We start from the raw sequence: 14,079 nt of genomic DNA, 5'->3' as shown, positions 1-14,079 counted from the left end.
GAAGAAAGGGATGGCAGAGAGAAAAAAAAATGTGTGGGCCTCTAGCAGTCCGCTTTTAGTAGAAGAATAATGCTTTGTACAGCCCTCTGAAATTCCTGGCTGACCACTAAGATTCCATTCCAGAAAAGGGATAATAATGCTATCTATCTGTCTGTCTGTCTATCTATCTATCTATCATCTATCTAATATAGTGCTGTGGAGTAAACCCAGGTCCGAAAGCATATCTTGAGATACCACTGAATGGCCTCTCTAGTTCAATACTTATTCTGTATTTAAGTGAGAGGCAGTGGCGGGGGGCGGGGAGGAGGCATTCCAAAGCAGCATCCCACCATCTTTGGAGCTTCCCTCACACTGTCCACAGTGCTCCCATGTGCTGCCAGGGCTGGACCCCAGGGCTGCACACACAGCAGGGTGTGTGCTTTACCCATTGAACCATCTCCTGGGCCCCTGCAATTTATCTCCCTCCTCTTTCTTCTTCTTCAAAGATGTATTTTTCTGTTGATTGATATGCCTATTAATGAGAGGTATCGGGGAGAGAGAGAAAGAAAGAGAACCAGAGCACCATTCTGGTATGTGTGTGCCAGGGATTGATGCTGGGACCTCACACTTGAGAGTCCAACGTGCTCTCCACTATGCCACCTCCCAGGGCTCCTGCAGTTTCTCCTGAATGTTTAACTAGGTAAAGTGCCCAGCTTGTGGCTAAGATTCTCCTGTGTCAGCTTTCTCATCAGCTTCTTATGCCCTCATCCCTGAGAGCGTCAGGCAGAGGTGAGGGAAGGAACGTGCCCCAATGAAGCCACCAAGGTTCTTTCTTCCCACAGGAACACCCCCACTTTCAGGGATTTTCCTTAGATCTGATGGTTTTCCTGTATCTCTGTAATGGTCAGTCTACTTCTGGATGATTTAATTCCAAGTATTAACTTTTACATTCCCAAACACAAAGATCACAGGAAGAAAGAACTCTCCGTGCCGCCTCTCCTATCCACCCCAGACTGTGTCAGAGGCAAAGGGCCACCACGTGTGCCATTCCAAGTGGACATTTACAGCTCCAGTCAGATCTCTGTGCATAGCTGAGCACAGCCTGCGAGGAGCCAGGGTCCAGCTGGGACCCTTTTCCTGTGGCTGACAGGCCCAAGGGGGAGGGGTAGAGTGGAGTGCTTGCTAACTCAGGGTTAGAGATGTGACCCCATGTACAGCAGAGCCCTTGGGGAATGCTATCCTGCCCTCCCAAAGAGTGAGGCAGTCTTGTCTCTGAGAATGAATCTTTGCCCTTCAGAAATAGGTGGATCCTCTGATTGGGCATCTGTGAGCTGGCATCTTGGAGAAATGATGGGGTCATCATGCTTTGAAAGGGCCTGGGTTGGTGCAAAGCCCTTCTGGCCAATGGTCTCCACTCTATCCGGGTAGGAGCCCCCAACATTCTAGATTCCAGAAAAACAAATAGCCTCCAGAATCTAAGTTCTAGGAAGAGGAGTTGCTGAATTCAGGCTGTGCAGCAGGACTGGCTCTGCCTCTAGACCCACATTTCTGAGAGTTCTCTGTGGAGGTTTGTGGGGGCCCCTGAGTGTGAGGTGGGGTGGTGGGCAGGCTAGCCAATGGAGGTTGGTACCCCCAAGGCCTTTGGTATAGAATGTGATGTCTTTGGTGGGGATCTCCATGCTGGGAGAAGGGGCCAGGGCTCCAGGTCCTATGGAAACCAGCAAAACAAGGCCCAGTGCAAGTCAGTGTTGGGGGGTAAGGGTTTTCTTTGTCTTTGTAGGACAGTTCTAAGTATCCCCAAATTCAGTTGAGCAAGGCCGGGTGAGCAAAGAATAGTTTTTTTTTTAAATATTTATTTATTCCCTTTTGTTGCCCTTGTTTTTTATTGTTGTAGTTATTATTGTTGTTGTTGTTGGATAGGACAGAGAGAAATGGAGAGAGGAGGGGAAGACAGAGAGGAGGAGAGAAAGATAGACACCTGCAGACCTGCTTCGCTGCCTGTGAAGCGACTCCCCTGCAGGTGGGGAGCCGGGGTTCGAACCGGGATCCTTATGCCGGTCCTTGTGCTTTGCGCCACCTGCGCTTAACCCGCTGTGCTACAGCCCGACTCCCCAGAATAGTTTATTTTTTTTACATGAGTAACTCCTTACATGAGTGACGTTAGAAGCAGGGGCCTGTCTGGGCGGTTTTCAGGCATGGGGGAGGAGGGCTCCTATGGGAAGAGCAAATAGACTTCATTGGGAGGAAAACAGAAGCCTAAGGAAGAGTGTGCTGTTTGTCCAGGAAGGTAGGGTCAATGGTCTGTCTCCTTTGGGCTATAAGCCGCACCAGGCAAGGGGCTTTATGGAAGGCTCACTCTCCATCTCTCCAGGGGTCAAACCTGCCACTGAGGGAATTTCTGGCACCTTCCTGCTCTCAGAGTGCCTGCCCCCTGCCAGTGAGGGAAGCTTCTGGCCTCTGGAGAGCATTTAGCACCTCCAGTTTCAAATCCTCTCTGTACCTACGCTGGGCTTCTGAGTGTGTCCTCACACCCAACACACAGCTTGGCAGTCGCTCAGTAAGGACTTGTGAGTGAGCGGATGAATCAAGGAACACAGCAGGGCTTAGCTAGGGAGGCCAAGGTATGGTGGCTTAGCCTGTGGCACAGGGATATGTGTGGGGAGTGAGATCCCTGTAAGGTGACCCCAAACCACATCTGGGTTCTGCTCATATCGAGAAGTTGGCAAGGCAAGGAAGGCTTGGACGGGGTGGGCTGACTCACTGGGTCACTGGCCACTGTGGGAGAGTTGATCTGACGTGCACTACTAGGATCTTCAAGTGGAGCTGAAGTCTTTAAGACCAGAGCTACAGAGGCATACAAAATGTCAGAAATGTTCATTGTGTTACTCAGTTCACTGAGAGAGTTGACATCTTGACTAGTGAACCCTCCTTCTCTCTGACCCGGGCTACTTGCTGAGCAGGAGGAAGAAGACAAGCCATTCTCCAAGAGGTTGGGGGGGACTTTGCACAAAGGGGCTTGCAGACACTTAAAGAGAGCCCCTCCTGGGGTTGGGGGAGCATGAGAAGGGGAAGGATTGGAGAAGTGGGGTGCTGGGTATGTGGGGGAGATTATCCAGTGGCAAGCCCTCTTGAACCCATGGTTTTCTGACCAGCCCTTGACCTGCCCAGTCCAGGGCTCTGGTTCTCACCCGTCCTGCCTTTGATTTCCAAGCTAGGACTTGATGTTCTCCCGGAAATGGCCTAACTCTGACAGGCAGGAGATGACTTTTCCAGATGTCCAGCTGGCCCAGTTAGAGAGACTTTGAATAGAGTCCCCTGAGAGTAAATCTTCCTAAGCTGTTGCTTCATGTCCTCTTTTCTCCATGGAGCAGATAGCAGACCCAGGTGGGGACATGTTTCTCTCCTCTGGTAGATGCGGCCCCTGCTCCGGGGACCAGTGTGGCGCCTGCCCAGTAACTGCTGACCATCTAGGAAACAGGAAAGGACCAATGAGATGCATGTGCCTGATTAGCAGTTAGCCCGAGTCATCAGGTAGGTGAGCAGTGGTGCCTGGGCTCCAGCTGGGGAGTCAGGTGGGAACCAGGCTGTGCCCCCCACAGCTGCCTGTCTCTGAGGGGCTTACTAGTGGGTGGAACCAGTGCCACCTCTGGACTGAATAGGAGGTGCCTAGCCAACCCTGAGCGTGTGTTTGTGTGGAGGCCTTCAGGTGTGATGAGGTGAAGGGAGCATCTAGAGAAATGGGGGGTGGGGAGGGGCCGCGGCAAAAGTGTGCACAGCAGTAGTGCAGCAGATTTGCAGGCATGAGGCCCCAGAGGTCCCAGGCTCAACCCCAGTGCTATGGTCTCTCTCTCATGAAAATAAACAAATATTTTTAAAAAGTTAGTGTGGACAGTGGTCAAAAGATGCCCCAACCCATCTGGAGAGTGGCATAAAGGAACCTCAGAAAAGGACTGGTCCCTTCGGTTTCAGAGAGTGAACACTCGCATATTTTTAAACTGAAAGCATATTGATTCCCCAGCCCTGGGTCCTGGCCCTTGGCCTCTGGCTTAGAAACAAACGGGAGGTTGTTTGCTTCCCTGGCTGGGCTGTGGGGTGGCTCACTGAAGGGAGCTCAGAGCACTGGGAGAGGGAGGGGGGAGCATCGAGGAGTGAGTGTGGGGCCTCTGTGTGCTGTGGCCTGCATTCATCTACCAAGGCTGGGAGCCAGGAGGAGGGCCGACCACACGGCCCCTGCCCTCCCATCCACACGGGAGGAGGGATGACAAGTACCCTAAACCTGAGTCCTGGGGGTCGTGGGGACCTCAGATGGCAGCTGCCCTCACTGACCTGTTGTGCTGAAATCTCTGCATTTATAGGGGACCTCTGTGCCCCCACTGCTCATTACCCACTGCAGACATAGGTGTCATCCCTGGAGACACTTCTGGACCTTGCCTTGCTGTCACCTGTACAACTTGGTTCCGACTCGGCCCCAAGGGGACAGTCATCTCACACTGGGCTCACATTCACAGTGTGCTTGCTTTGTGCTGGCCACCAAACATCACCACCATCCTCTTAGTAGCTCCGGGAGAACCTGGCTGTCTCCCATGGTTCCTCTCTGGCCTCTTTTCTCCCCTCTCCTTCTGGTTACTCTGTTGTGTCCTCCTGTTGTATTGTCTATATATAACCAAGACAAAAATAAGGTTGTTTTTTTCTTCTATGCTTGTAAGTCCCAAGTGATCAGGACCGCAGAATCCTGTGACTAGCTATTCCTTTAATGCCTGAAATGATGTGTGACTCAAATAATCTTGGAATGAAATAACTCAGTTCTCTTGTTTACAAGTAATCTTTTATGGAGCCAGTTTCAGGGCTTCAAACTTGCATTTTCATTCAGATTGAGAGACAGAGAAAGGGAACCACAGCACAGTGCCAGAGCTTTCTATGGTGTCGCACCACCTGCCGCAAACCTGGCAGGGCATGTGCCCTCCTAGTGAGCTCTCACTCAGTCTCCCCATAATTGATGTTTTAAAAATTGTATAAAATGCATAGAATATGTAAAATTTGCCATCTTAGGCATTTTCAAATATACAGTTCAGGGGCTGGTGAATAGCACAGTCTCAGAGCCATGGGCATGAGGCTCCAGGTCTGAATCCCAGTACCCATGGCATATGCTAGGCCTGAGCAGTGCTCTGGTCTCTCCTACCACTTCCCTCATAAAATGAACACATATATATTTAAAGTACATGATTCAGTTGTGTTAAGTATACTTACATCATTGTGAAACAGATCTCCAGATCATTCTTGTTTTGTATTCATCCCTGCCCCCCCCCCAAGCCCTCACCAGGTTCCGCTTGTTTCTGTGAATTTGCCTGCTGGAGTTACCTCACCTCAGTGGAATCTTGGCATCATACAGTGTTTACCCCTTTATGACTCGGCGTCTTCAATTCATGTTTTCACATAGAGGCAGCACTTTCTGGATAAGTCCATTGTGGCACTAGGCAGGCCTGCAACTTTGGCTACTGACGTTCTTACATATGCAGACGTCCATGTTTTTCCTTACTGCACCGTAACTGCACTGTCATAGCATGACTGGTGAGCTATCTACTCTGGGCATTTTGAACTGCTACATTATGCTTTTTCAAAAGATTTGCTTACTTATTTTGAGAAAGGTTGAGAACCAGAGTACCACTCTAGTTCAAGTGATGCTAGGAATCAAGCTCAGGGCCTCATATGTCAGAGTCCAATGCTTTATCCACTGATCCACCTCCCAGGCTGATATCGACTCTTCTTTTCTTACATAAGAAAAGGAGAGAGAAAGAGGTCGGGCAATAGTGCAGTTTAAGCGCACATGGCGCAAAGTGCAAGGACCGGCATTAGGATCCTGGTTCGAGCCCCTGGCTCCCCACCTGCAGGGGGGTCGCTTTACAAGTGGTGAAGCAGGTCTGCAGGTGTCTTATATTTCTCTCCCCCTTTGTCTTCCCCTCCTCTCTCGATTTCTCTTTGTCCTATCCAGCAATAACATCAGCAGTGACAACTATAATAATGACAACAAGGGCAACAAAATGGGAAAAATGGCCTCCAGGAGCAGTGGATTCATAGTGCGGGCACCGAGCCCCAGCAATAACCCGGGAGGAAAAAAAAAGAAAGAAAGAAAGAAAGAAAGAAAGAAAGAAAGAAAGAAAGAAAGAGAGAGAGAAATACTAGAGCACTGCTCAGCTGTGACATAAGGCAATGTTGGGAGGTTGACACTGGGGTCTCAGACATGCAAGTCTTGTGCTCTTAACAATGAGTGGCCACCCCAGCGCTTGGCATTTGGACTACTAACAGGTTTTCAAAATTACGATATTGATGATCTGTGTATGGCTTCACAGGCCTTTGTGTTTGGGTGACTTCCTTTCCAAGTTTGCCCATAGCAGGGTGACAGGTTAGCATTTGCAGGTCTTGTACAGCCAGGCTGCCAGAGAGATTGAGCCAGCTTGTGGTGCCAGCAGTTGGGCATAAATGTGTTCATTTCCCTGAGACACCCCCCCACACACACACACACAAGAAGCTTGTCAATGGAGTTGATTGTGGATAGTTTTCTGGAAGGTAGAACATACTCTCTGATCACTTTCAGGTTTGACTAAAAAACTGAGAGAGAGAGAGAGAGAGAGAGAGAGAGAGAGAGAGAGAGGCACATTGGTTTCTTGTCCTTTATAGGAATGAAAATCTCAAAGCTTCAAGGCGGTGCCCTACTTAGCATGATATCATGCTGCTGTTAGAAAACGCAGCCCAGCCCTGTGATGCTGTGAGACTACCCTGCTGGCTGAGGGTAGTGTCCAGGCCGAGGACACACTGACATCTGAGCTTGACAACGGTCAGATCATGAAGGAAATGTCCCTATGGAACAGGAGGTGGTGTGGCGAGTAGGGCCACGACATGAGACCTCTAATTTGGCCCCAGCGGTCTGTCTTCCACTCTCTTATAAATAGATGTTTTTATTTTTATTTTTATTTTACCATAGCACTGCTTGCTCTGGCTAATGGCGGTGCAGGGGATGGAGCCTGGGACCTCAGAGCCTCAGGTATGAAAGTCTCTTTGCATAGCCATTATGATATCTACCCCTGCCCTGCCCTAAATAGAAGTTTTTTAGAGAAGAAAAGCATCCGACCCTATTCCTTCCTTCCGCTGCTTTCGCAGATTCAGGTGCTCAGCGTATGGTGTGCATTTCTCACTTCCGACAAACTAGGGAATGTTAACGTGTGTGTGTATGTGTGTGTGTATGTGTGTCAGTGTGTGTGTATGTGTGTGTGTATATGAGAGAGTGTGTGTGTGTATGTGTGTCAGTGTGTGTGTCAGTGTGTGTGTGTATGTGTGTGTATGTGTGTGTGTATGCATACACATTAAAATACTGCTTCCTAGGATCCACCTGAGAGATTATGGTTTAATGACTTTGAAATGAGACCAGGCCATCTGTATATATACATTAAATATATATATTTATTATGCATTTATTTATTTAGACTCTTTAATATATATTTTATTTTATTTATTTATTCCCTTTTGTTGCCCTTGTTGTTTATTGTTGTTGTTGTTATCATTGCTGTCATTGTTGTTGGATAGGACAGAAAGAAATAGAGAGAGGAGGGGAAGACAGAGAGGGAGAGAGAAAGACACCTGCAGACCTACTTCACCACTTGTGAAGCGACCCCCCTGCAGGCGGGGAGCCAGGGTCTTGAACCGGGATCCTTATGCTGGTCCTTGTGCTTTGCTCCACGAGCGCTTAATCCACTGCGCTACTGCCCGGCTCCCTATTTAGCCTCTTTTTGTTATCTCTGGGTATTCACTGCTCTTTTTCCAAACATAAGGAGTAAGACAGACAAAGTCAGAGAGGGAGGGAACCACAGCATCAAAACTATCTTCAGTGCATTGGGAGCCAGGCTCAAACCTGGGTCATGCACAGGGCAATGCAGTGCACCATTCAATGGAGCTATTTTGCCGGTCGCATCTGCATTTTTAGAAAGCCTCCCATGTGACACTGCCGCCCAGCCAGGGTGTGCAGCCTCACGCCACAGCTGGTATTGGAAATGCTCACTGCATGCCTCAGCGGTGGAAGGGCCTTCGCTGGGAGCGGGTCCCAAGGGGCCTCTTCTGCAGCCTCGGGGCATTCAGCCCTGCTCTCGGCCCTCCACATCCATCTGCACTGGGTCTCTGAAGATGCTGCTTCTCTCCTCTGGAGATGAACTGCACACGACTCAATGCCACCCTTTAGAAATAGACGGCCCGGTCGGTCGTTTCTCAGCATTCTCACCAAGCTGTGCAGCCACCACCTCCATCTAATCTCCATCGCCATCACCCCAGAAGAGACCTGGTGTCCCCCACCCTCCCTGCAGCCCAGCCCCTGCAGCCACTCAGCTGCTGTCTGTCTCTGGAGGTTTGTCTACTCTGGACAGGGTCCCTGGGGTGCAGCCACGCAGTGTGCAGACACAGGAGTGACTCCTCTGGCTGAGGGCCCTGTCTGGAGGCTGCTCCTTGCTGCGGCAGCAAGAGGTTCACCCCTCTTTGTGGCTGGGTGGCGGTGCCTGTGATAGTGCCCCTGGCTCACGCACTCCGCAGCTGATGGGCATCTGGGAAGCTTCCAGTTGTTGGCTATTAATAATGCTGCTCTGTGCACTCATGTTTGTGTATGAGCATCTGTTCTCAGGTGCCCCTGGGTGAGTCACTCAGCGTAGAATTGCTGGGTCATATGGTAACTCTATGCTTAACTTTATGAGGACTGCCAAGCTGTTTCCCCCAATGGCCACACCATTAGAAATGTCTGTATTCCCACCAGCAATGTGTGAGAGTTCCGACATCTTGTTTTAATTTTAATTATATTTAGTTATTTATTTATTGGCTAGAAACAGCCAGAAATTGACAGGGAAGGAGGTGATATAGAGGGAGAGAGAGAGTGGTCTGGGAGGTGGCACAGTGGATAAAGCATTGGATTCTTAACCATGAGGTCCTGAGTTTGATCCCGGCAGCACATGTACCAGAGTGATGTCTAGTTCTTTCTCTCCTCCTTCCTTCCTTCCTTCCTTCCTTCCTTCCTTCCTTCCTTCCTTCCTTCCTTTCTTTTTCCTCCAGGGTTATTACTGGGGCTCGGTGCCTGCATCACGAATCCACTGCTCCTGGAGGCCATTTTTTTTTTTTCCATTTTATTGCCCTTTTTTATCATTGTTGTGGTTATTATTGTTATTGATGTCATTGTTGTTGGATAGGACAGAGAAATGGAGAGAGGAAGGGAAGACAGAGAGGGGAGAGAAAGACAGACACCTGCAGACCTGCTTCACCGCCTGTAAGGCAACTCTCCTGCAGGTGGGGAGCCAGGGGCTCAAACCGGGATCCTTATTACGCCGGTCTTTGCGCTTCGAGCCACATGAGCTTAACCAGCTGCGCTACCACCGACCCCCCTCTCCTATCTTTCTCATGAATAAATAAATAAATTCTTAAAAGAGAGAGAGAAAGCGACAGAAAGATAACCTGTAGCACTGCTTCACCACTTGTGAAGCTTTCCCCCTGTAGGTGGGGACCAGGAGCTCGAAGCTGGGTCCTTGCACATTGAAACGTGCACTTAACCAGGTGTGCTACCACCTAGCCCTGAGTTCCAATTTTTTTATGATGTTCTCACTGACATTTATTATTATTTCTCTCTCTTTCGTCTCTCTCTCTCCCTCTCTCTTTCTTGCTCCCTCTCCTTTCTTTCCTATACCATCCCAGTAGATGTGTGAAGTGGTATCTCAAGTGGTCTCACTTTTGATTTCCACTTCCCTGATGGGTCATGACTTTGGACATCTTTTCCTGAACTCACTGTCCATCTGTATTTCTTCTTTTTTTTTTTTAACTTTTTAATCTTTATTTATTTATTGGATAGAGATAGCCATAAATCAAGAGGGAAGCGGTTGATAGAGAGGGAGAGGTACAGAGGGACACCTGCAGCCCTGCTTCACCACTCGTGAAGCTTCCCCCCTGCAGGTGGGGACCGGGGGCTCGAACCCGGGTCCTTGTCACTATAACATGTGCGCTCAAGCAGGTGCACCACCACCCAGCCCTTGTATTTCTTCTTTAGAGAAAGTTCTGTTCAGATTCTTTTGGCCATTATCAAGTTAGCTTTGTCTTTTTGTTGCTGAGCTAGGAGTTATTAATATATTCTGGGCATTAAACTCTTACCAGAAAAGTGATGCAAACATTTCCATCCCTCTATGGATTGATTTTCACCTTTTGAAAGTTTCCTTTGAAGTATAAAAATTTTCAACATTGATACAGTTCATGTCATCTTTTTTTATTATTTTATAAAATAAAAAATATTGGCGGGGGTCAGGCGGTAGTGCAGCAGGTTAAGCGCACATGGTGCAAAGTGCAAGGATGGGCATAAGGATCCCAGATTGAGCCCCTGGCTCTCTACCAGCAGAGGGGTCACTTCACAAGTGATGAAGCAGGTCTGCAGATGTCTATCTTTCTCTCCCCTTTTCTGTCTTCCCCTCCTCTCTCGATTTCTCTTTGTCCTATCTAACAAACAACATCAATAATAACCACAACAATGATAAAACAACCAGGGCAACATAAAAGGGAAAAAATAGCCTCCAGGAGCAGTGGATTCATGGTGTAGGCATTGAGCTCCAGCAATAACCCTGGAGGCAAAATATGTGTGTGTGTGTGTGTGTGTGTGTGTGTGTGTGTGTGTGTGTGTGTGTATGTATGTATGTATATATATTAGCAAGACCACAAGATAAGAGGGGTATAATTATACACAATTTCCACCACCAGAGTCCCACATCCTATCCCCTCCCCTGATAGCTTCCCTATTCTTTATCCCTCTGGGAGCATGGACCCAGGATCATTATGGGGTAGAGAAGGTGGAAGGTCTGGCTTCTGTAATTGCTTCTCCACTGAACATGGGCGTTGGCAGGTCGATCCATACTCCCAGCCTGTCCCTATCTTTCCCTAGTGGGTCAGGGCTCAGGAGAGGTGGGGGTCCAGGGTACATTGGTGAGGTCCTCTGTCCCGGGGAAGTCAGGTTGGCATCGTGGTAGCATCTGCAATTTGGTGGCTAAGTTGGCATCGTGGTAGCATCTGCAATTTGGTGGCTAAAAAAAAGCGTTAAGATATAAAGCAGAACAAATTGCTTAATAGTCAGGAACCTAAAGGTAAGAATATAGCAGATGAATTTTGGGATCTCCATTTAAGAAAAAGCTAGTAGGTTTATTTTAGGTATATTCCAGGGGTCTATGACTTTACTAATTTTTGCTTGAACATGACAGCTAACATGCAGGTGGACCAGAGATATTGTCTGGGGAGATGGTGTCAGAGTTGGAAATAGGACTAGAAAGCTCATCAGGGCAGAGAGTAGCTCCACATATGGGAAAGGTATGTAAACATCTTTTTTTTTTTTTTTTTTTTTTGCCTGCAGGGTTATTGCTGGGGCTCGGTGCCTGCACCATGAATCCACTGCTCCTAGAGGCTATTTATTTTTCCCTTTTGTTGCCCTTGTTGTTTTATTGTTGTGGTTGTTATTGTTACTGTTGTTGTCATTGTTGGATAGGACAGAGAGACATGGAGAGAGGAGGGGAAGATGGAGAGAGGAGAGAAAGACAGACACCTGCAGACCTGCTTCACCACTTGTGAAGCAACCCCCCTACAGGTGGGGAGCTGGGGGCTTGATCCATGATCCTTATGTTGGTCCTTGCACTTTGTGCCACCTACACTTAACCTGCTGCGCTGCTGCCTGACCCCCTGTAGGTTTTTTTTTTTTAGGTCTTTCTACTTGCTTGCTGTTTTGGGTCACTGCTAACTATTGTATACTTTGCTTTCAGGTGTATATTTTCCCCTAACTTATGAGTGCATGTCCACATGTGTTCTGTCTTATAGGCCCTGGTCTATATCTCGCTCCTGTGGCTTTGTTAGGAGGTGCAGCAACCATTATGGGATTGAGGAGTCCTATGAGCTAGGAACAGTCTCACCAGAGTGCTGGAGCCGAAGAATTAACATTCCACGCCTGGTGTCTCTGGACACAGTGCAAAGTTAAACATTTTGAGATGGTATTGGTTGCATTGATTTGGCTGATTGAGGCAATGCAGTATCAGTGGTATGGACTGAGTGAAGTGTACATTGATTTGGCTGATTGAGGCAATGAAGTATCAGTGGTATGGACTGAGTGAACTGTGCAAGGAGAGAAACCATACCTCAGAGTTTCCAGGACTGTGTGAAATGAGGGGTTTCTAGAGAATGGGGAGGGTTCCTGCTGTCTTGGAGTTTACAAAGGCAATAGATAGTAATTATTGTAACCAGATTATTAGGGAATTCGGTTTACTTTAACACTTTCTTCTTTAGTTGTTTGTATCTTAGGGGCCATATCTGATAAATTATTGCTGAATCCAAGATCATGAAGATTTATGCCTGTTTTCTTCTAAGAGTTTTTGTTCCCCTTTTGTTTTCCTTGTTATTTTATCATTGTTGTGGTTATTATTATTGTTGTTATTGCTGTCATTGTTGGATAGGACAGAGAGAAGTGGAGAGAGGAGGGGAAGACAGAAAGGGGGACAGAAAGATAGACACCTGCAGACCTGCTTAATTGCCTATGAAGCGACTCCCCTGCAGGTGGGGAGCCAGGGACTTGAACCGGGATCTTTATGCTGGTCCTTGTGCTTTGTGCCATGTGCGCTTAACCCGCTGCACTACTGCCCAACCCCCAATTATTATTATTTTTTAAAGTATGAGGGATGCTCCACTTAATTAAAAAAAAAAAGATGTATCATTAACTTGAGAAAGGGGGAGAAAGAGAACTTCAAGCTCTCTCTGGCACATGCAACAATGAGGATCAAACTCTGAACATCATCCGAAACTGCAGCCACCTTGCCACTTCCCTGGCTGCCCCACCCTTATCTGCATGTGGCTAGCCAGTTGTGCAGTGCCACTTGTTGACGGTGTATTCATTCCTCACTGGATTGTATGGAACCCCCAGTTGATTAGGGCTGAGTGGTGTGCAGTTACTATGTGTGAGGTTTGGGTTCGAGCCCCCACCAACAGGGTGAAAGCTTCACAAGTGATGAAATAGGTCGGTAGGTGTCTTTCTCTCTCCCTATCTCCCTCTCCCTTCTCAGTTTCTCTCTGCTCTATCAAAAAGAAAAAAAAGAAAAAGGTGGCCAGGAGCGGTGAATTCATAGTGCTGCCACATAGTCAACGACTGCCACCTCTCCAGATTCAAAGGAGGTCTCGAAACTTTACATCAGGCTCAACCTGACGCTGTTGACTGGCTACGGAAGAAGGGCAAACGCTAGAAGAAGTGCTGCCACCTTGTCATAGGGATAACACTGGTGGCAATTAAAGAAAAGGAAAGAAAAGAGAAAGAAAACCAATTGATCAGAATATGTGGATCTATTCCTGAACTCTCAGTTTTATTCTATCTTTATGCCATTATGACCCAGTCTGCACTCTCGTAGCTTGGTAGTAGTAAGTGATGAAATTCAAGTATCACCCCAGTGGGTCACAGGGCAAGGTCAGTCTGGTCCCCACAATCCCTCGGTCTTGGAGTCCTGTCCCTGGGTCAGAGTGGAGCAGAGCTGCCTGTTTTGTTCCTTTCCAGGAGCTGGAGCGAGAGGCCTTCCTCACTCACTCACGCCCTGTGCCGGAGGCCTTAGCATGCAGGGGTCCCTGCTGCTCATGCTGGGCGCGGTGCTCTGCGCTCCCAGGCTCTTCTCCACCACAGGTGAGTCATCACATAGCCCAGCTCTGCATATCTGGCCCGGAGGTCCCCTGCAGGGCCAGAAAGGGGGTGCACATTAAAGAATGTGAGATTGCCAGGATTCTTCAGGCATCCCTGCTACCCATCCCCTTCCCACGGAAAGGACTTTGCCAGGGTTGTGGTCACAGCTGAGCCATCCTGGGGACAGAATGAACCAGAGCTACACCGGAAGCCAGGAACCCATGCACTTGGGAGCCTCCTGGCCTCGCTGGGTGACTCTGAGAGCCCAGAAAAGTGCCTTTCCTCTCTGTGCTGGCGGCCTGAGCCCTGCTAAAGGACCTTGGAGACATGCCTCAGAGGACTAGGTCCCAGGGTCCCAGAGGTGGCCAGAGGAGGGGAGGGAATGGGATGGGGCACCCGTGCTC

General features: G+C 48.5%; 1 protein-coding gene and 1 long non-coding RNA gene across 5 annotated transcripts in view; one reads left to right on the top strand and one right to left on the bottom strand.

The window, feature by feature from the left end:
* Positions 1–1,827: 1,827 nt before the first annotated feature.
* LOC132534869 (uncharacterized) overlaps positions 1,828–14,079 on the bottom strand; it is a 51,403-nt gene continuing 39,151 nt past the window's right edge. Inside the window, exon 3 of the long non-coding RNA XR_009546614.1 lies at positions 1,828–3,446. This is a non-coding gene — a long non-coding RNA (uncharacterized LOC132534869). The remainder of the gene's footprint in view (positions 3,447–14,079) is intronic.
* Positions 3,395–14,079, top strand: part of LOC103117496 (milk fat globule EGF and factor V/VIII domain containing) — a 48,637-nt gene continuing 37,952 nt past the window's right edge. For 2 of the 4 annotated variants that reach the window (XM_060179410.1, XM_060179411.1), the window contains exons 1-2: positions 6,859–7,018; positions 13,556–13,678. In XM_060179410.1, the coding sequence (XP_060035393.1) occupies positions 6,874–7,018; positions 13,556–13,678 (268 nt within the window). In that variant the 5' untranslated portion in view covers positions 6,859–6,873. Of the gene's footprint in view, positions 3,511–6,858; positions 7,019–13,555; positions 13,679–14,079 lie in introns of those variants that run through there. The other 2 variants (XM_060179409.1, XM_060179412.1) reach the window with 2 other exon arrangements.

This window comes from Erinaceus europaeus, chromosome 20, assembly GCF_950295315.1.
Source record: "Erinaceus europaeus chromosome 20, mEriEur2.1, whole genome shotgun sequence".
Lineage (NCBI taxonomy): Eukaryota > Metazoa > Chordata > Mammalia > Eulipotyphla > Erinaceidae > Erinaceus > Erinaceus europaeus.
This window is presented reverse-complemented; position numbering and strand designations above follow the sequence as displayed.